This window comes from Thunnus thynnus, chromosome 19 (assembly GCF_963924715.1).
Source record: "Thunnus thynnus chromosome 19, fThuThy2.1, whole genome shotgun sequence".
NCBI lineage: Eukaryota > Metazoa > Chordata > Actinopteri > Scombriformes > Scombridae > Thunnus > Thunnus thynnus.
The window spans coordinates 25,792,071-25,813,935 of record NC_089535.1 but is presented as its reverse complement, the minus strand read 5'-3'; the positions used below and the strand labels follow the sequence as shown (position 1 = coordinate 25,813,935).

Genomic DNA, 21,865 nt, shown 5'->3' with positions numbered 1-21,865 from the left:
CCATGATATTACACACACACACACACACACACACATACAGAGTGGTTTAGTTGATGCATTTTGAAGACACAGATCATCAGTCTCAGTGAAACATTTGAAACAGAACACACAGATGAGCTGCAGTATTGATCAGGACAGTATTGATTTATAGATATGTTTTTAGACGATCGCTTTCTGTGTCTGTAAAAGAAATAATCTGTAAACTCTGGATGTTCATCCTTTCTTTCTTCTTTGTTATTTGTTCTTTTGTTTTAATTCTTTCCGTCTTTCTCGTCTCCGTCTCTGTCACCTGGCAAGTGTGAGAGTAATGATTATTCTTGCTTCAGCTGAAGTGTCTGACATCGATACTGTAGACAGCTTTTCACACTTCATCTTCCTCTAACACCATTAACACCGTCTATTCCTAACCTAAGCCAAAGTGCTTATTGTGTCTAAACCTAACAAACCTTAACCATGCTCAGAAAGCTCAGAGAAGAGTCAGTTATATTTGATAGAATTCACATCAATGTTTCATCATCTTTCTTTAAGTTCTGGAAGGATGTGACAGTCTGGAATGTGACAGCAGCTCTAGAATTCAGCTCATAATGACACAGATTGTTCTGCTGAGTTCACTCTCTCATTCACTCATGCTCACTATAACATACACTCAATAGTTTTACTCAATAGTGAGCAGCAAATTGAGATTTCAGACGCTTAATCATCATTCTGCGTCATCGCGGTCAGCTGTAGAACCACACAACAGTAGTGTTTGCATCTGTAAAAGAACAACGTACATGTGTACCTCTGAATCACCACCCACAAGAAGGTAGAACATCATCATCATCATCATCATAGCTACACTGATGAAAAACAGCGACGTAAAAATAGTGACGAGCGTGAATGGGATGGATGCAGCGGATGAATAGAACAGAAAACTTACTCACGACAAAAAAAAAAAAAAGGCTAACAGGATGTCAGGCTGGATGAATTAAGTTAAACAAAATAGCGATTCAGTCCCATAATCAGGCTAATCCAGGGAGAGGATCTGCTCCAAATTGAGGTAAAAATGTTTTATTGGTAACTATGTTCTTGAAATATTAGCCTATGAGTGATAAACCAAGTAATTAAGGATTTGATGGTGACATGTACGGAAGAAAATTTGTGTCAAAATATAATGTTTGTCCTCGGGTCAGTTTTGACCCGGGAGGACAACAGGTGTCATTATGTGCTGTCATCAAAAAAACTGAAATGATTTTAAAACAGTATCCTGACTAAACGTTTACATATACCAGTCTGCCTTAATCCATCAACATATTCTCCTCTGATCTCAACTATAGTTAAAATAAGGATACTGTTTTGAAACCGTTTCAAAATTGACCCGAGGACACCAGGAGGGTTAAATGAATGAAACAGAAGTGTGAGAGAGAAAATGAAATGGATGAAAGGGTGAAAAAAAAACACACTGTCCTGTTCGTTCGACCTCATGAGCTGCTCCAGTGTTTGGTTGTTACTTTTTTTGTGAGGGTGTGTTGAATTCGATGGAGGGGGCGGGGCTAACCGGGTGGCTGCACATCAGAGTCAGTGAGAGTGTATGCAGGGAGGTTCTGTGTGGGATGGATGGATGGAGATGTCAGGAAAAAGAGATAAGAATAAGCCAAGCTGGTGATATTATTATTGATAACTGCTGTTATTTTCTGTTCAGATATATGACCAGCTGATACAGTTAGTTGAATATACACACATGCTGTATAGAGTATACATACACTTCCATGTTAATACACAGTCAGTCCAGTCCAAAATACATATAGTAAGGCCACAGAAAACACACACACACACACACACATACACACATACTCAGTCTCAGAGTTAATACAGTGTCATTAGTGGTCAATTAAAGCGCTGTGACTTCACTGGCTGTCTGACTCTTTGATGTTGTGGCTCTTGGCGAGACCAGACGCCATCTTGAATTCATTTACAGGCTGCAGTGTAAACACGCCACACAACCGGACCTTCTGCTCCCGCTCCTCTCTCTCTCTCTCTGCTCACTCTCTTTACTTTACTTTCAACTGATCTGTTTCACTGATCTGATACTTGAATTTTGCAATTTCATTACTTTCTGTCTTTCATTTGAGCAGATGTGACTTCTTGAGATTATCACTTTCTGGATTTTATTCTAATCATTTTTTAGCATTTTTTTTTCTGTTTCACCTGTTATGATGCTTTTTTCCCCTTATTTTCCTTTTTTATTTCCTTTAAAATCTATTCTTCATTTGTTCATCTTGACTTTCTTTCTTTCTTTCTTTCTTTCTTTCTTTCTTTCTTTCTTCTTTTACATAAGCAAGAACGTGACTGATTTTCTGCAGACTCATTTTGATGTCTTCATCTGTTTTGTTCTTTGTTTGCTTGTTTGTTTGTTTTGCGTTTTACTGGTTTGGTACTTTGTTGGTTGTGGTTTGACTGATTCTCCTTTTCTGTTTATTTACTTATTTATAATTCTTTAGAAATAAAATGACTTTTTTTTATTAATTTAATGACTGCATCTTGAAGTGAGACTGAGAACAGGACATTTGATTATATTTCTATTTTGTTACTGTCTCTATAAAACGAGTCATTTGAAGGTAACACTGTGCTGTGTCTCACCATATTTTCCTGGAAACCCTCCTCTGTACCACCAAAAAACACATAAACATCCTCGCCGTCGGCCGTGATGTTGAAGCGGTTCGACTCACCGGGGTCAACGACTGGAGTATAAAGATCAATGAAAATCTCAGCAGCAGTGCAGCAGGTTTGTGACTGAAGTGAAGAAAAGAGGAGCGACTAACTAGGTTACCGCTGATGGAGAAGACCAGTAAATAATAGATAAACAGTCTGCTGCCTGAGGAGACAAAAGACATCCTTCATTACAATTAATGGAAACTTCATTTGATCTATGAAAGGAAAAGCGTCATGAAGGTGTGTGCGTGTGTGTGTGTGTGTACGTCATGAGTCGCCTTTTTCCCTCCTTGAAGTATTCTTCTACACTCAGGCCAATTTATCCTTTTCCTGCTCTCACTTACACACTCTTCATCCTCCAGTCACACACACACACAGCTTTTTTTTTTTTTTTTTTTAAACGCAGGAAAAAATTCAACCGCGGCTCACATTCACTCATGTGTCACACCTCTCTCTCTCTCTCTTTCTCTTTCTCTCTCTCTTTGTCCGCCCCCCCAGTGTTTTCTGTCTAAGTAACTCGACCCCCCTTCAGTCACAGGTGCAGAATGGCTAAGACGCACACACACACACACACACACACACACGCTGAGTCCACTTGTCTTCGCATAGGGGGCTCTAATCAAGCCACAGGAAGCCCGAGCTCCACAGGGAGCGTGTGTGCGTGTATGTGTGTGTGTGTGTACGTGTGTGTGTGTGTACGTGTGTGTGCGCGCTCAGTTACAAGTGAGTTGAAGAATGTGTTTCGGTCCATGAAACTCACTCTGTGTGTGTGATGGCTCTGCATGTTTTCAATTACACACAAGTATTTTTGCAGATGTGTGTGTGTGTGCGTGTGTGTGTGTGTGTGCGTGTGTGTGTGCACGCATGTGTGTGTGTGTGTGTTTTCTGTCTTTACACTGTGTATCTTTTTTATCATCTGTCTATCTTTCATTCTATCACCCTGTTTCTCTCACTCTGTCTGTTATTTGTTTCCTACTTTTTATTTCTTTATTTCTTTGTTTGCATAAAATAAAAACTTTTTCTTTTTTCTCACCTTTTTTTCTTTTTCGGTTTTTCTTATTTTTCATTTTTCTGTATTTTTTTTATTTTTCTTGAATTATTTTCTTTTTTTTTTTAGGTACCTGTATCCTTTGCTGGCTGTTTTTTTAATTCTTTCTCTTTATTTCTCAGTCTATAATTTATTTTATTTTGTAACTCCTTCAGTCTTTTTTCATTTTTTCCTCTCCCTCATCCTCTCTTTCTTTCCATACTCAGCCCCTTTATTTGTCTCTCTCCCTTTGTCTTTCCTAATCTTTCTCTCTCTGTACTGCATCATATGGAGTCAATTAGGCAGCCATGCTCAAAACTCTATGTATGTATGTGTGTGTGTGTGTGTGTGTGTGTACATCTGGTTCACATTAGTGCAATTGCAGGTTGGTAGAATAAAGGGCTCGGCTCGGAGGTGGTGGGTGGGATTTCCTTCCGCTTTCTCACAAACACACACACACACACACACACACACACAGGCACACACACACACACACACAGTTTTTCCCCCCATGTGTTTTGAATCAGGAACATAATTAACCTTCAGAGGATTCCGAGGCCGCGGCTCAGATCTCCGCTATAAAAATACATCTAAAAAACAGAAACCCCCCAAAAATATGTTTGATCCGTCTGCGGCGCGTTTGATTCGCTTTCCCACGTCTGCCTCCGGACTGGCTCAGAGCGCGGAGCGGCATGAGCCCTAAATGGAGATGAAACGAGCGCGTCTACAGGTGGAGAGGAATGAGACAGGTAGAGAGAGATGCGGTAAATGAATAGATGGAGCGCGGTAATGATTTCTGTGTTCTGCTATTACACTGTAACTGAGAAAAGCAGAAAATCCTCCCATCCGAGAAGCTAACCGCAGAATGTTTGACATGAAAAATGATTTCATTGATTAGAATTACTGTATAATAGGTTTTGAGTTGTAGACATTTCCGTTATTTTTGCTTCCTGCGGTGTTAAAATGTTTGTGTGAGGGTGAATAAAAGACGAGATGAAAGTGAAACCAGCCAGTTAGAAATGAGAGAGGCAGAGGACAGAGAGGAGGAGGAGGAGGAGGAGGAGGAGGGAGGGAGAGAGCAAAACAAAGAGAGAAAAAAATTGGACAGGCACAGGTGCAGCCATGTGTGTGTGTGTGTGCGTGTGCGCATGTATTTGTGTGTGTGTGTGTGTGTCTGTCAAGAGGTTTCGTGACTGCTCCTTTGAGTGTTCACATTCCAGCACATCTGCTTTGGATGAAGCATGGTAAACTGTGTGTGTGTGAGAGAGAGAGAGAGAGAGAGAGAGAGGGAGGCAGAGAGAGTGAGAGAAGAAAAAACATGACAGGAACATTTTAAAGTCTTTTATTGGGCAGTATTCTTATTTGTCTGCCCGTGGAAATGTATTTTTGGAGTCATATTAACGACAACACTAACAGAACCTTTTTAACCTGCAAGTGTTGGAGATTTGAGATGCGGTGAAGACAGAATAATGAGGAATTATATGTGTGTGTGTGTGATGATATTTCAGCAGGCACTTGGGTCTTCCTTTGGTTTCCAAATCCTTGTGCGTGGCATGTAAAGGGGCAGCAGGATTTTATTGCGTTTGACCTGGAAGCTGAAGTGTGAAGAAGACATTAGGAGCCTAACAGCCAGATGTAGGTGTGTCCTGTTGAAGGCTGCGGGTAGTTTGTTGCTAAGCACCGTCGCTAACAAGTCTTCCAACAACTAAACATTACAAAACATTGTTGTTCACTGTCCTCCAGAGCTATTCATACTAGCATTTTCTAATCTGACTCCCATATCAACCGAACAACAATCAGTCAACAGTTTAACTAAAAACTGTGATACAAATGACTGCATTGTCACAGAGGGGGTTGAAAACCAGATGGCTCCTACAAAAAAAACCCGAACATACATCATAAACCTGGCTCAACTTTTTTGCCTTTAACACAATGCAGTGTCATCTGGAAAGATGCTACGTTGGCCAATCAAATACATGCAAGCACACATTGATGGTAGAGTAATGAGTAACCAAATTTCTACAGTTTACCTGGTAGTCATAGCAACAAAAGATGAAATGACAGCTGCAGTGATATCTCTCTACATTTTGTAAAAACCCTGTCTCGTAATTCTCGTCAACCATGCCTTCTAGAAATGATATTCACATACTATTACTACTGCGACATAATTAGGGGATGTTTTTAATGAATATATATGTATGTCGACGACAAATGGATGTTTGTATGGTTATGTATTGGCTCACAGTACTTGGTAAAGGTTAGTGCTAGATGATAAGTCTATGGAGGTCGAAACAGAAACGGTTAATTCACTGTTGTCTATATCTAACCAAGAGCAGAACTCAGGATGTGAAGTCCTGCACTCTGTATACACACTACACACTGAAAAAAACAATGTGAACACAATCCTGGCAGCCACTACACTTCCTCCGAAACCTAACCGAAAAAACAAATTAGTAGTATATAAACGTATTTTCTGGGACACATGGTTGCACCAGTACTTGAAACAACACTTTTTGTTAACGCATGGCTGATCTCAGCCCCCCCACCGAAAGGTTTTGTCATGCTACAACAACATCACACTTCTTCTGCCTTTTCATAACTGACAAGGACGCTAGAGTTTCCTGGAAGATGTACCGTTAGTCATTTTGAGGAATTTGAACGACAAATGTTTGTCATTTTTTAATTTTGCATCGATGACAGATGCCATCTCATCATCACATCTCCACAGATTTATCCAGTAATGTCATCATTTTGTAATCTATTGTTTTGTAACACTTTAGCATGTGTTGCCACTTTTGAACAACGTACTTTATGGAAGAATAATAGTGTGAGGATCGAGCTACGGGCGTAAAAGAAAAGGTGATTTTAGGCTCGTTTTAACCACGGGGCATATCAAACAGTACTGAGGAGGAAGAGCAGGAGGAGCTCCCTCTTCTCCTCTTTCTCCCCTCCTCGTTTCTACCAAAGCGGAGGAGCTGAAGGAGGAGGAGAGACAGAGAAGTTGAGCAGATGCTCCGCACATTTGGAGACAATAACGAGGAGAAGAAGCATCAAACACCAAACAAAGACAAAAAGCCTCCTTCTTTTTCTTTCTTTACTCTTTTCCCATTTTTCTCCCTTTTGTTTCCGTTTACTGTCTTTTTATCTGCGTCCAACTTTTAGCATTTCATTTTGTTCCGTTTATTGCTTTTCCATCCTCTTTCTAACAAAACCCTCCAGGGCCCAGCAGCATTCCCATCTCTGTCAACAACTTCTCTCAAACACTGCGAAGAAAAGAAAGTTTGTTTGTCTTCTTTTTTTTTTTTTTGATTTCTTTTCTCTCTTATTCTTTTAATACCACATTGATTGTGCAATGCGGTTGAAGATCGAATCATTGCTCCAAAAAAAAAAAAAATCATTCATTCACAATTTTCTTTCTCCAATTAAAGTTCAGCTGCTGTTTCTATTCTGGTACTCATAATGTTCTGTAACTGGTCAGACTGGTTTCTTCTGTGGTTCTACCTGTGGTTCAGATCAGCGAGCTAAACAGCTGGTTGCTGTGAAATAATTTTGTGTGTGTGTGTGTGTGCTGTTAGCTCCGTGAGGAATCAGTTTTCAGTGGAATGTGTCTTTATTCTCTCCTGTTGTTGCCAAGGGCGACGCTTTGATGAAATCTGTGATGTTTTGTGCTCTGTGAAGATTCCCTGAATTCATCAAACGTCACGACAGAGCTTCTACTGGGTTCTATTAGAGTTTCTACTGGGCTGCAGATGATCATCTTCCTCAAAGGACTCCACTGGTTTCTGTTAGGGGTTCTATCAAAGGGTTCAGATGGTTTCTACTATGGTTCAATGCAGGGGACTGACTCTACTGGTTACCATAACTGTACAGAACTTGTTCTACTGGTTTTTCTAGTGTGTCTAGTGTTCTGGATGGTACAGATCATAATTTTACAACTGGTTCCATTGGTTTCTGTTAAGTTTGGTCACATGTTTGGTACTAAGAGCCAGTTTGGTATGCAAAAAATATTTTATACAACTGGTTCCACCTGTTTATACTGGACTTCTATCACTGCACAGAGAAGTGTTTGTTTGGTCTCTATAAGGGCTCTTACTGTTCTGTTTGTTGTTGTTGTTACTCCAAGATAGTAAGGAACTGATTCCACTGGTTTCTATTAGCTCTCAACTGTGATACAATAACTATTGATTTGCTTTGAGTGGTTTCCACTGTGTCACACATCATCATTTTTCCAACTGGTTTCCATTTGAACTGTGCAACCATCTCTGCATATAATAAAGAGATGGTTCTCTCATTACACAGGGAATTAGTTCAACTGGTTTCGATGAGACTCCCATCACACAACCAGTTTCCACTGTGGTAGAACTGGTTTGGGGGGGTTTCAGATCATATTTTGACACCACTGGTCCCACTTGTTTCTACTGTGTGAACTATTTTGCAGAAGCGGTTCCACTTGTTTCGGTTGTTTTTCTGTCAAGACATTGAGAACTGGTGAAACTGGTTTCCAGGGAGTTTATTATGACTCTATTGTGGTTAAGTGATCTAATTTGGCTGGTTTGTACTTTATATCACTACACTTTTTTTTATTGTACTTCTATTGTTGTAAAAATGCTGATATTTTAATCAAAAGATTACATTCTCAGAGGAACTATTTGACATATGGGATTAAACAAACTTTTGGTGGGAATATCTGGATGAGACATGTTATGGAAATTAGCCACATATGAAGGTTATTGATCAGAGATACAGTTGTTGTTTCCATCAGTGTTTCGACTGGTTTCTATCGTGGCTCCAATTATTTTTCTCTGGTTTGTGGTTTGCCATTTGTCAGTGAAGTGACAACACTGTCAAGGGTTTCTCTGATTGGCTCGAGGTCGGCTCGCTAACTGTGGGAATACTGATACTGCTGTGTGTGTGTGTGTGTGTGTGTGTGTGTGTGTGTGTGTGTAGGAAGTGAGGCTGTTATTGTGTCTCTCTAACATTCTTCAGACTTGAACACACTCTGCACCTGTTCCTGTCTGTCTGTAACACACACACACACACATGCACACACGTGCGTACACACACAAATCACAGCCTTTCGTCACCAGTCTAACAACACATTCGATGGGAAAATATGTCTGCAGGACATGAGACATAAATCCAAATATTTTCAACAGGAACAACACAAGTATCTGTGTTTTAGTGTGTGTGTGTGTGTGTAGTGTGTGTGTGTATGTATGTGTGTATATTCTTGTACAGGCTTTGGGTCAATAAATGTGGTTTTATGATCAGAGCACAAAGTTGGTTCTCAGAGGGGAGGGGAAGAGGAGGAGGAGGAGGAGGAAGTTTGAGGGGATTTTAGTTTAGCTCTAATGACATCTACAGACACTGTGTGTGTGTTAGTGTGTGTGTGTGTGTGTGTGTGTGTGCGTATGTGCCTGCATGCATGTATCTGTTGAGACTGAAAGATTTGGATCCCTAAACTTGTGCAAGGTGCATTTTGGGAAGGTACCAACCTCTCCCAGCTGATTAATTTATCTTAGCCCCATAAGTGTCAAGTTTTTTTGTGTGTGTGTGTGTGTGTGTGTGTGTGTGCATGTGTGTGTGTGTGTGTGTGTGTGTGCGTGTGTGTGCGTGTGTAAGTGTGTGTGGGTGGTGGGTGGGTGTTTCCTGACCTCAGCCTTTCATTCCCACAGTTCCCAGTGTTCCCTGCTCCTCAGGCGTTCCTGATTGTTGTGCCGTTTATCGCTGTGTTGGCGTCTTTCCGCGACCAGTCGTTTTCAGGAAGTAAACACAGTCGACACGCTCTGGAACATAACTTTTACTTTACAGGAGCAGCTGAACAATTACTCTGTGCAACAAATATGTGTCTGCAAATTTAGCTCCTTAACCGCGAGTTACGTATACTTGTTTGTGCGGAATATTTTTGAACGCATGCCGTACAGTTGAAGATTTGTGGATATGTTTTTTCCTACCATTCGAGTCAGCTATCGGTTGAAACCTCTTGAAACTTACTTGTTGTAATAAGTGAGTAATAAGAGTTGTGTAATCCATCACACTGAATATCAGGCCTGCTTTCATTTATGTCAGTAGCATTATCATTACAGTGCAGATGAGTGTAGACTTAATCATCAGTGCATATAATTAGTCTACATTGCATAACCTCCTAATGATAATGCAACAAAACAAGGGATGCTTGAAACTGTTGGAAAAACATTGAAGTTAAAATAACAAAGCAGCAAAGCAACCTTGGATGATTCTGCAAAAACCTTTCAGAACATTTTTTTTAACATTTGAAATATTCTTGTAGTCACACCTGTGATGTTGGGTGTAATAAGAGGTCAGAAGATGTAGTTTGGGTTTGATGTTGTTGGATTAGAGGTGAAGTAAGAAGAGCTTGTGGATGTTTTATTCCCTTGATTCCTGAAAACACCATCTAAAGGTGTAGAGTCCGTGCTTTTTATCAGAATGTTGAAAGCTTTTTCTATTGGTTGTAAGCATCATCCTCACTTTATCCCTTGTTTCCTTGCGGAGGACCACTTCTTTTATGTTCCAAATTACATCGCGAGCGGCCTCACTAAAGGAAACTCATCAAGAGAAGACAACATGTTAATGTACAAATCAATGCAGTCTTTATAGAACATCTTCTACCTCTTCTGCCTCCATCCATTTTCACACCTGTGCACACCTGGCTGCAGAAACTAGCATAGACCGTCATGTTGCTGTTTGTTCTTAAGACCTTGTACCTTTAAGAGTGCAGGACGGTAACACAACTAGTTAAAGGGAATCAGTGCCAGTTTTCCCTCTCTGAAGTAAAAGCAGAAAGCGGCAGCACAGCATTGAGCCTTTTTGGTGATTTGGAAAATTGTCAGCAGGTTTCTGTTTGACAGAAACTGTTTTAAGCCGTTTTCTGTTTTTAATAATTTCTCTCAGGGAGTGTGGGAAGTGAGATGATGTTTTTTATAATGCCCCCAAGTGATTGTTTTTTCATCTTTTTCTTTTATTTCTTCTGTCTGTGTTTTATCATGAGATTTTTTACCACATCTGTGTTCCATTCATATGCAAATACTCTAAAGTTAACAAAGCAACCCATGTCTTTTTTGGGGGATAGAGGTAGATTAGGTGTAGCTATGGAGCGGTGTTATTCATTTTAATGTGAGTCAGTGGGGGAGACGTAGAGAAGAGAGCTTTCAACAGCTGTTCCAGGGTTTGCGTCATGGCTGAGTGTTCGCACGCTATGCACACACACACACACACACGCACTTACACACACACACACACACACACACACACACACAGGCATGCTGTGGGGACCCCCAGTCAAAGGCATGACCAAACACAGGCATTGTGTTCTCATGCAGCCGCTGTGTTAGTGAGGAAGAACGTCACCTGTTTTGAGTGATGACAAGCTGCTGGTTCTGCTTGCAGACTCACGTTTTACTGCATGTTTGCTGCATGACTGCTGCGCCGCTGCTGCCGCTCCCCCTCTGAGAGGAGTCGCTCACAAGAATCACCGCTTTGTTCCTTTTTTTTTTAGCCGTCAAACTAGTCTGAGCGAGAGGACGACTGACAGAAAACGTGTTGCGGCTGATGTTTATGTTAGGAACTATGCTCTAGTCGTTGCAGCTAAAGTGGTGGGCGCTGTAGATGCTATAGAAGTGATCGCCATGGCTACGACTGGAGTGTTGAGGTTTGCATTGACAAACCTGAAAGTTTTTACAAAATTAAAAAATTGTAGTATAAAGTTTAAGGCTAAACATTTAATCAAAAGTCTGTTTTAAAAGCTTTTAATCTTATTTTAAAGAGCATAAAAATGTATTTTTTTGAAAATAAAAAAACAAATAAAATAATACTTATTTATTCTCATAATTTAGTTTAAAAATTAATAATAATTTACAAGCTTTTTTTTTTTTTTTTACCAAAAACCTAAATATTTTTATACTATATTATTATTATTATTATTCAAAATGCTTTTTTTTATCTGCTAATTTTTATTTACAGTACAAATAAAAAGTTTATTTTGAAAATGATTTTTAAAAAGTTAAAAAATGTTACAAAATGTAAAATAATAAAGATATCAATTCATGCATAACCTAGCTTTAAAAGTATTAATGAGTTAATAAGCCTAAAATATTTATAAAGAAACATATTTTTGACATTAATAACTATAAAGAATTGCAGACTGTGTTGAATCAACCTGTCTTTCTATTATTCACAAAGTGATTTTAGTTGAATTTGGACAAAGTTTCCAGAACAGCTGAAGTATTTTTCCAGCCTGTAGATCAGAAGCGGAGGCCAACGACAGCTCAGGAAGTATTGTGTTCGTCCAATCAGGTGAAAGAAGGGCTGATGTTGATGTGAGATCATGGAAACGACGTCTGTCTGAAAACGATCACCGCTGAGCCTCAAGGAGAAAAATGAGAGAATGGAAGTTTTGCTGTTTGTGTTTGGCCGGGAGATGTTTTATTTTGATCAGTGTTCTGACTTCGCAATGACGTTGTGTGTGTTTCTGTGTTTGTGTTGCAGGTGTACGCTCCGTCTGCCAGTACAGCCGACTACAACAGGGACTCACCGGGTTATCCCTCATCGAAACCTCCCAGCGCTGGCTTCCCAAGCTCGTTCTTTATGCCAGGTACTCACACACACACACACACACACACACACACACACACACACACACAGGTCTGTCCCTCATCAAAACTCCCTTACACTGGATACTGGAGCACAGACAAAATAAGTTGGAGAGCCCTAAGCTGAAAGATGTTCTCAGATTAAAATCAGCAAAATATTTCACTCGTGCATTTTATTGCTTGTTGTAATAGATACCGAGATAAGACATTCATCTTTTTCAGGAGACAACAGAGATGTCAACATGGTTGTTACGAACTTTGCAGCTGTTGTTAGGTATTCCTGCTCTCACATCTAAAGTGCGATAATACACAGATCAAGACCAGTCTTTTCAATAACTCTCCTGATCAGCTGCAGAAGCCGTACTGTAGCATCCGACACTTCCCGGAGAATTAAACGTCTGACCTCCACAACATGCCTCTAATATCATTCTGGCATTAACGGGAGCTGCAAGTTAATTTTGTGCATCTTTGAACTGTCTGTATGTATACTCTCTCTGATTGGACTGGAACTTTTGCTGATTTGTAGGATGGTAAATATCAAATGCTCTACCTCATGCTTGCACTTTTGGAAGGGGTGTCTTACCATAAAAATTACCACACCAGATCAAGGTTTTTCTCCTTTTTTGAGGCCATTATTTATACATATCAGGACACTTTGCTGTGTTTTATTATATTTATTCTGTAGTCACTCACCATAAGTGAAAAGAGAAGCTATTTTAAGAGTCATTTTAATGTTTGTTTGTTTGTTTCGGTTTCACAAGTAAGAGTTAAACCAAGCAGAACAGTTCTTTACTTGCAGTTTCATATACATCAGAGCTGATGTACAGAGGTGGTTAAACTTTTGCTAAGAACTTTGTTTGAGGTGTTCTGTTATTTCATTTAAATGGACACTTGCCAGCCAATCAGACAAGTATTTTGTGTGGACACAGTGTAATGGTTTTATAACTGGTTTTGTTGAAGCACATCCGACTGTTTGAGAGTTCTTCTAACTCTGTGTCTGTTCACTACAAACAATGCTCATGATGGTTCAAATATTAGTATTTTCTTCCAGACACTCTCCTTGGTGTCTTGCGTGTGAATACGCACACTCCCAAAAGTCTTTACAAACATGGATAAAGGTTCCCAGAAATCATCTTTGTCCAGCACTGATCTGTGTTAACTGAGTTATTCTTGAACCTGAAGAAGGAAAGCAGGTGTCCCATTTACATGGATGTTTAGTGAAATCAGGTTAGTGCTCAAAGTGGGTCAGATAACTAAACTATATGTAGACACTCTGAGTGAGTCACAGGAAGGTTTGACAGACAGTAGTTGAGCGGAGACAAACCGCAGTGTGTTTTTACCTGGTGGACTGTCTTTACACACGCTTGACCTCTCCCTCTCTTCGTCTATCTCTGTGTCTCTCTATCAGATGGTCACCACAGCGGCGATCCCTGGAGCAGCAGTAGTAGCAGTATGAGCCAGCAGGGTTACCACGGCAGCATGCTGGGGGGTGGGAACTCGTCCCACGGCCCCGCCCAGAGCTCCTCCTACTGCGGGATTCACCCTCACGACAGATTGGTGAGCAGAGCCGTCAGTCATCCGGTCCAAAAACCTAAGTCTGGATGATACGTGGCAGTAGTGATCTTTTTCTTTCACCTCCAGTCATGAAATACAGTTATCAGACATATTTTCACGTTCATCCTTAGCTTTAGATGTTAAATTCAAGGATTTGGCTTTAAATATTCCTACTTTTACATTTAAAGAACAAAACTAATTCAGGTTCCAGTCATCTTTAAAGGCAACAACTTAAACTGAGTCCTCGTTTCACAAAATGACAACACAAGGAAATGTTGAGTCATTTGTTGAGAATAGTTGGCGGTTTTTCTGGCCAATGACCTGCGAAACCAGACAAATATGTGATAAACAACAATTTAAATACCCAAGTAATTGAAGCTATGGTAGTTAAAATCATAGTCACCACCGCAGTAAAGTCATATATTTATAAGAAACTAACATCTGTTGAATCTACCAGTAGTCAATAATAGTACCAGTTAAAGTCCATAGGATCACTGTATAATGTATTCAACATGTTGTATTCTTCCAATTATCTTCAGTCGGCTTTAACTTTCTTTATGCTTACTGAATGTACATTTGCACATCTGGGCACATGACATACATTCATTAATTTTACACACATGTGGGGCTGTAAATCTGTCAAGGGTCATTAGATTGTAATTTTTGCTAACCAATAAGAGCTCTGTATAATTATCCAATGACGAGGCTTGGTCTTTATCACCGGAGCGTTCTATCCTTCTGTATTTTTATTATTCTGTTTTGCAGCGCTGTGTCAGTCTCTCGTTAAAGTTTCATCTCGTTCCGTCGCTCTCTCTCTCCGCAGAGCTACCCAGCGCACTCGTCTGCAGACATCAGCTCCAGCCTTCCTCCAATGTCCAGCTTCCACCGAGGGGGAGGGAGCGGAGGCGGGGGCAATCACTACAGCACCGCCTCTTGCACTGCCCCCACCAACGGCACAGACAGCGTCATGGGTAAGACGCCTGCGTGGACGTATACCTGTTTACTGAAGCAAAGCATATGAAGAAGGAATGAGGTTGCTTTTCAAATTGAGTTAAATGATAAAACACTAGTTTTGGATAATGAATCAACCATCAGCGCGCGTTGATGGTTGCTCAGCCCCGCCCACTGCAGCTGGCTAACTCACACCTGCTGAGGAGACGTAGAATTCTTTACACCTGATCACACAAGGACAAACTTTGCAGCCCTTAAAAAAGGAGAGACACACAGCTCAACTGTCACTCGTGTTGATGGCATCCTTAACCGCAAAGTCATCTGCTGTTAATCAGTCAGTGGCTAGATAATGACATTACCTAATGCCATTAATTAAATGAAGAACAGCCATTTCGGTTGCAAACAAGGTTAACAATGTCCATACAGGCAGACAGAGAACAAAGACCTGCCTCTTTTTTATCTGATTGGACAGAAAATAAAAACTAAGGATGATTTAATTAATTTCTTTAACTCAACCTCTTTTAAGAATTTGGATATTTACATTAAGAAACAAAGCGGAGATGATTGCTCATCTGCGATTATTATGCGGTTACAGATGTGAGGTCATGTGTCATGACTTATTTCACTTGTTTTATTGTCTACAAACAAGATGAATGTGTCAGAGCTGTAGACTTCAGGCTGGGACTTGAGTCAGACTTTAGTCACAACAATGACTTGACTGGACCGCTGTGGGAATTCACTTACTTGACCCTGACTCCTTAAAGACTTGACTTCAGACTTGAAAGCACAAACAGACTTCATGTTTTAACCTGGTTGAGGAAGACTTGCAGCTTGACTTGGGCAGTTAGTCATTCAGACTGACCTGAAAGACTGAAAGACGTTTGACTCGAGACTTTCCCAAAAAACTTTCAAAAGCTCTGATTTGATTTATACATCTACATTTACACTACCAGCAGTAACTTCTACTTGCTCTTTGTGGGTTGATGAGAATCTTTTACTGATCATTCTGATTTCTTCATGTTTGAGTGGATGCACTTCTGTGTTTGTGTTCTGAAAAGAATCCACAGTTCATCTACTATTTTCCTATTTAAGTCAGTCCATCAGTCAGAAGACAATATCAGCTAATCCACATTTTTATCTACCACCACATAACCCGTTATAACCGTCCATGCTGTGATTAGACACAAGATGATTTAAACCACTGAAGCCTCTTTCACACATAGTTCCCGCTAAATTACTGGGATTGAGACGGTGGTCATGCAACACTTACGGAAGCCAACCGCTCTGCACGGACTGAGAGATGCTCCCTTATTTCAGAACCTGTCCGTTTTCGAGCCAATCTTGAAAAAAGTAGCATGTTTGCAAAGAAAATAAGTTGTATTGCTTGTTAGTTATCAAATCTCCCACGAAAGCACTGATAAAGCAATCGTAAACAAGTCGCAGATTCAAATACGTCATCAGCGGAGTCTTGTGATTGGTTTGCTCGCTCCACATGGAAGCATCTCTCATCAGACAAACCCTTTACATGCTTGTCCCTGTAACGTTACTGCTTTCATTCACAACACAGCCGTACCGGCATTTCCCTGAAATGTTACTAGGTGTTGAGGTGGGAAATTGGCGGTACACATTTCCCTGAATATGGATCCCTGCTCCCGTTCACACCTCATGCAGGAAATGTTCCTGAACATTTCAGGGAAAGACTGCATGTGTGAAAGAGGCTTTAAAAACTAGACAGGCAGTCAAAAACTGAACTGAGAAGAACACTAGTACTCCATTTTGGCTTGACCTTGACATCACTCACACACACACACACATACATACACACACACACACACACACACACACACACACACACAGCATGCCATATGGACCCCTTGCTTTGAGTCCCGTAGAACAAATAGGACAGCAATAAGAAACAGATTGAAAGTTTGTTTTCATGGGAAGATATCTCCAACATTCCAGAAAGATATCACACACACACACAAACACACACAAACACACACACACATACACACACACACAAGCTAGAGCGGATGAGTGTAAACACAAGATGAACTTAATAAAAAACATGACGCTGTTGGTTTAAATATAAACATATGACACACGTGTGCACACACATGAACATTTGAACACAGACGCACAGCGGTGTTTAGATTGGTTTAGATTCGCCTCGCTCTGGTTTTCTTGTAGAAAACAAGCGAGGGGAAGAGAATAAAGAGAAAGAGGGATGGTAGGGAAGAGGAGAGATGAAGTAAAAACTGTGGCGAAGGTGAGGGCGGGTCTGAATGTTAGAGCTAGTACGAGGGTTGGATTAAGATTTGCTGAAATACTGAGTCATAGGAGGAGTGGACCATACTGCAGGAGTAGGCTGTGAATCTTCTGTGTGATGTATTGATACTTTTACTACACTACTAACTTTACAGCCACCTCTCAGTCCACAGGAACAGTGTGACAAGGTCACATTCAGTCCAGTAATAGGATTAGGAGTTTTGTTGGATTTAAAATGATAAGGGTCAGGAGGGCAACTACACCACAGAGACCCCAGACTCAGTCTCTGGCTTGGTCATATGCTCCCATGAACACAACTGGTGGGAAGCAGGTGAGGGATCATGTGTTTGTCACCTGCACCAGTGACTCCTTCTTTACTAGGTTTTGAGTATTTACTGCTTTGAAAATGTTGAATGTATTTTTGTGCTGTTGATGATCCCATAATGCAGTGCTCAGAGGAAATGGACACTGTGACACTATCAGCACACATATTGCGTAATTTCATATTAGCACAAAAGGTTAAAGTTCATTTATACTAATTGTATACAAAAACAGTATGAAACAAGTATATAGTACACACTGTATACAGTTTGTATGTGGTATGGATTCTGACACAGTGAAGGAAACTGGACATTTCAAGTTTTTAGCAAATGGGCGCAAGCTTTATAAAATATAAATAAAGAAATAATGATCAAATACATACAAAGCAAAATAATAATTTGATTCACACATTAATAATGCAATAAGATAATAAAATGACAAGATCTTTTTCTTTGAACTGGTGATGCAGATAAAGTGAATAATAGAAAGTCGGTTTCATCTTCTGAACGCTCTCCTCCTTTGTGGTAACAAGCTCTCATTTATGAAAAAGATTTTCTCCTGCATATGTTCTAAATTATGCATCAAGTCAGGATCTGAGTTTGTTTTTGTGTGTGTGTGTGTGTGTGTGTGTGTGTGTGTGTGTGTGTGTGTGTGTGTGTGTATGGTGTATAACAGTAATCCCTTGGATGGTTTATTAGGCCAGTAGTGTGGCGTGAGTGAGACATGAGGCTTTAACCCCAAAACATATGCTGCTTCCTGTCTCTCTCTACCTGTCTCTCTCTCTTCATCTGTCTTTCTCCTTCTCTCTCTCTCTCTCTCTCTCTTTCTCTCTCTATCTAACAGCTTAAAGAAGTCCAGTCCTGCCAATCTCTGTAATGGATTCATTTGCCATGAAAGGATGTGTTTTTGCTGTGCAGTGTGTGTGTGTGTGTGTGTGTGCGTGCGCGCGTGTGTGTCCGTGCGTCTAACTTGTGTGTGCGAGCGTAAACTTTCCATCTGGGATCTGCTATCAGGAGAGATGAGCTGTGAGCATGTCAGAGTCTCTCTGCCTCAGTGTGTGTGTGTGTGTACGTGTGTGTGTGTGTGTGTGTGTGTACGTGTGTGTGCGTGTGTGTGGGCGCTCATCTGGTACTGTGAGGTCACTTCCTTCCTCTCTGGCCTCAGCGCTCTTCAAGTGTGTGAAACAGATTTAGTTGTATTTAAGGCCAGCATTTCCACACACACACACACACACACACACACACACACACACACACACACACACATACTAGCACATGCTGTCAGTCACTTACAATGAGATTAAATGTAAATGTTGATTGTAGGTAAAACTGTACTGTCACAAAATGTAAGATGGCGCAGTGTTGATGACGTGGGGTTAGAGTCAGGTTGGATTTAAAAGTCTGATTCTGTCTTATTGGATCCAGTTTCTGCTTCTTGTCACATTATTTAAATAAGAGTCTGGTCACACGTAGTTTATAAAGGCAGACGCTTGAAGCAACTCATTTGAATGGAATGGACGTGTCAGCGGTGCCAATTTTAAACCACCTGACCTTCGAGGAAAGGTGGAGCTTGAAAGTCTGTGTCACACCATCCAATTAGTATATATTAGCACATACAGGAGGGTAACAACATCATTTTTTACTAGCAAAAATGCTTATTATATACTACTGTCAGCCACCACAACATCTACTACATGTTTTATTCCCTGCAGTGTAAGACAGAACACATAAAGAGTAAAAATGTGTGTCCATGTGGCCAAAGAAGACAAAGTAACACAGCTGGAATTTTTGGTGGATGAAACATGCAGTTAACCTGGTTACAGTTTCCAGGCCTTCATGGTTCACGCTGGACAGCTGAAGTTGCCGTTTTTTTAGTCTTAATGAATATGTGTTGCAATCTTCATGATGGACTGATGGTGTACTTATAGACAGAATAATTAAAAGATGTTAGTTGCCAACATCCTTATTAACAAGGATACATCCTGCATCCCTCTTTTTTTCCCCTGTGTGTGTGTGCGCGCATGTGTGTGTCACAGCTAACCGAGCACAGAGCGGAGCAGCCAGCAGCTCTCAGACAGGAGACGCCTTAGGGAAAGCACTCGCATCGGCAAGTACAGCACACACACACACACACACACACACACATACACATACACATACATACCGATGTGAGACCTGCTCAGTTTCCTATTAATGTGAGATGATTTTATAATTCATGTTACTTACATTTTTTTTCAAGTCTTTTCAAGAATTTTTGAGTTTATCATATTCATTTATTTTTTATCTTCATGATGTTTTCCAGCTTGCCATTTGACTTTTTAGCACTTTTTTCCCTCCAGATCTACTCTCCAGACCACACAAACAACAGCTACTCGTCCAATCCCTCCACCCCAGTCGGCTCCCCGCCCTCCCTCACAGGTAAGCGCGACCTTCACCGTCCAATCACCACTCACCAGCTACATCATCATCACAGAATCAACACAGACTGACGAAGCAGAGCTGACTAGAGACGTGGACTGGAGTCAGACTTGAAAAATGAGGACTTGAGACTTGACTTGGACTTGTTTTAAATGACTTGAGACTTGACTTGGACTTGTTTTAAATGACTTGAGACTTGACTTGACTTGGACTGAACTACTGTAATACAGCTCTTTAAAGAGGAAGTGTCACGAAAAAGAGAAAAAATATATAAACAAATCACAAACACATTTATCTAAAGCTTTTCTTTTTGGTTTAATACTTAAAAGAAAATTGCGTTCTTTATTAGATATGCAATAGCTTAGTATAAAAGTAACAGCAACAACACAATCATTGCTGTGTCTCCTCTCTGTACCCCTCCTCCTCCTCCTCCTCCTCCTCCTCTCATTTCCAACCAGTTACTCCTCCTCCTCCCAGCTGATGCTGTACTCTCTGCTCCTTAAAGTGAAAAATGACTTTTCCTAATAATAGTTGTGTTGAATTTGTCTCTAATTGTCGCTGCTACACACACCGTTTGATATTTCTCTGCCACGCCTCGTGACTGATAGCTTTAATTACGAGCACCACTTCGACAAATCGTTCACAAACCTACCGGCTCTGCGAACACAAGCCCCCTCCTCTGTTCCTCCTCCTCCTCCTCCTCCTCCTCCTCGTCATTATAGCTGCCTGGGATATTGCCTGCTAAACCATAATTGGTGTTTATCATTGTGTCAGAGTTACTCCACTTTTTACAAATTAGAAATGAAGCCTATTAGAGCAAACTACATGCAAATTGATATCCAAGGCTAATTCTGCGAGGGTGTTTTACAGTGTTGGACTCAGAATAATTTACCCTGCCGTTTAATACATATATTTGTATTTGCACATGAATGTACCCAGGTGATTATTCATTAATTAGCATATGGAAATGAGCATGTAATATGAATAAAGGAGTGGGGAGAGAAAAGACTGCGAAACATAATGGGAAGACAATGAAAAAAAAGAGAAACAGGAGCTAATGAGATGAGATCAGAGTTACAAGGGAGAGATCAGCGGTGAGGGCAGAGAGGAAGAGGAGAGATGGAGGGGTGAGAAAATAGAATAAAGGATGACGAGAGGAGATATGATGGTGGTAAAAGAGAAGGATAAAGGGAAGGAGAGGAAACAAAAGGAGGAGAAAAAGGGAAGGGATATGTTGGAGGACTAAGAAAAGAGAAGAAAGATGATGAGAGGAAACAAGTAAAGAAAACAAGAGCCAAGAGGAGAAAAGAAGAGGAAACAAAAAATAAGAGATCAAGCTCCAGCCGGCTGCTTGGACTACCTGGGCAGGTTCCAGCTGGTCGGAATTAAAAGGGAACCGTCAGAATCAACATGAACGCTTCCTTCATCTCATTGGATGAACGCATCACTCGCAGGACTGTCTTTGCTTCTGGTTTTCAAACAGAACACGGCAGCTATTTTTAACAAATATGAGAGGAGAGGTGGGCCCTCGTACTTCATGTTATATCTACAAAACCAATTTGTCCACAGTGTTTCTGACTCGGCCAGAATTGATTTGCTGTTTCCAAACATTTCACTTGTAGTAAAAAAACACTCTCTGTGAGAATGCAGTAACAGAGATGTCATCAGCATCAGCAGAGGAGCTGTTGCTGAGAGCTGGTGATTTAAGGCCTGCTCACACTAGCGGTTAAAACTGCAAATGTTGGAGGGTATCATCAGTTAATTATATTGAAATCACCAGGATCAGTGGATTCACTGGCAGGGCAAAGTCTGCATGAACTTTTCCTGGTGAGTTCAACTTTGGTGAACGTGTATATTTGTGCTAAATATACAATAGTGAGCCATCTTGAGTGCTTTCACACAGATTGTGAATCAGCGAAAAAGCGACATCATTTTTTTTGGAACGAGGTCTGAGCTGTCATACCGCGAATAAAGGCATCAACCAATCACATTGTGTAGAACCGATGTCACGTCACAACTCCTAATGA

General features: G+C 40.6%; 1 protein-coding gene across 9 annotated transcripts in view; it reads left to right on the top strand.

The window, feature by feature from the left end:
• LOC137170309 (transcription factor 4-like) overlaps positions 1–21,865 on the top strand; it is a 238,616-nt gene that overhangs the window by 181,324 nt on the left and 35,427 nt on the right. For 8 of the 9 annotated variants that reach the window (XM_067573569.1, XM_067573567.1, XM_067573570.1 and 5 more), the window contains 5 exons: positions 12,224–12,329; positions 13,736–13,884; positions 14,705–14,852; positions 19,457–19,527; positions 19,760–19,838. In XM_067573569.1, coding sequence (XP_067429670.1) covers positions 12,224–12,329; positions 13,736–13,884; positions 14,705–14,852; positions 19,457–19,527; positions 19,760–19,838 — 553 coding nt within the window. Of the gene's footprint in view, positions 1–9,467; positions 9,725–12,223; positions 12,330–13,735; positions 13,885–14,704; positions 14,853–19,456; positions 19,528–19,759; positions 19,839–21,865 lie in introns of those variants that run through there. The other variant, XM_067573573.1, reaches the window with a different exon arrangement.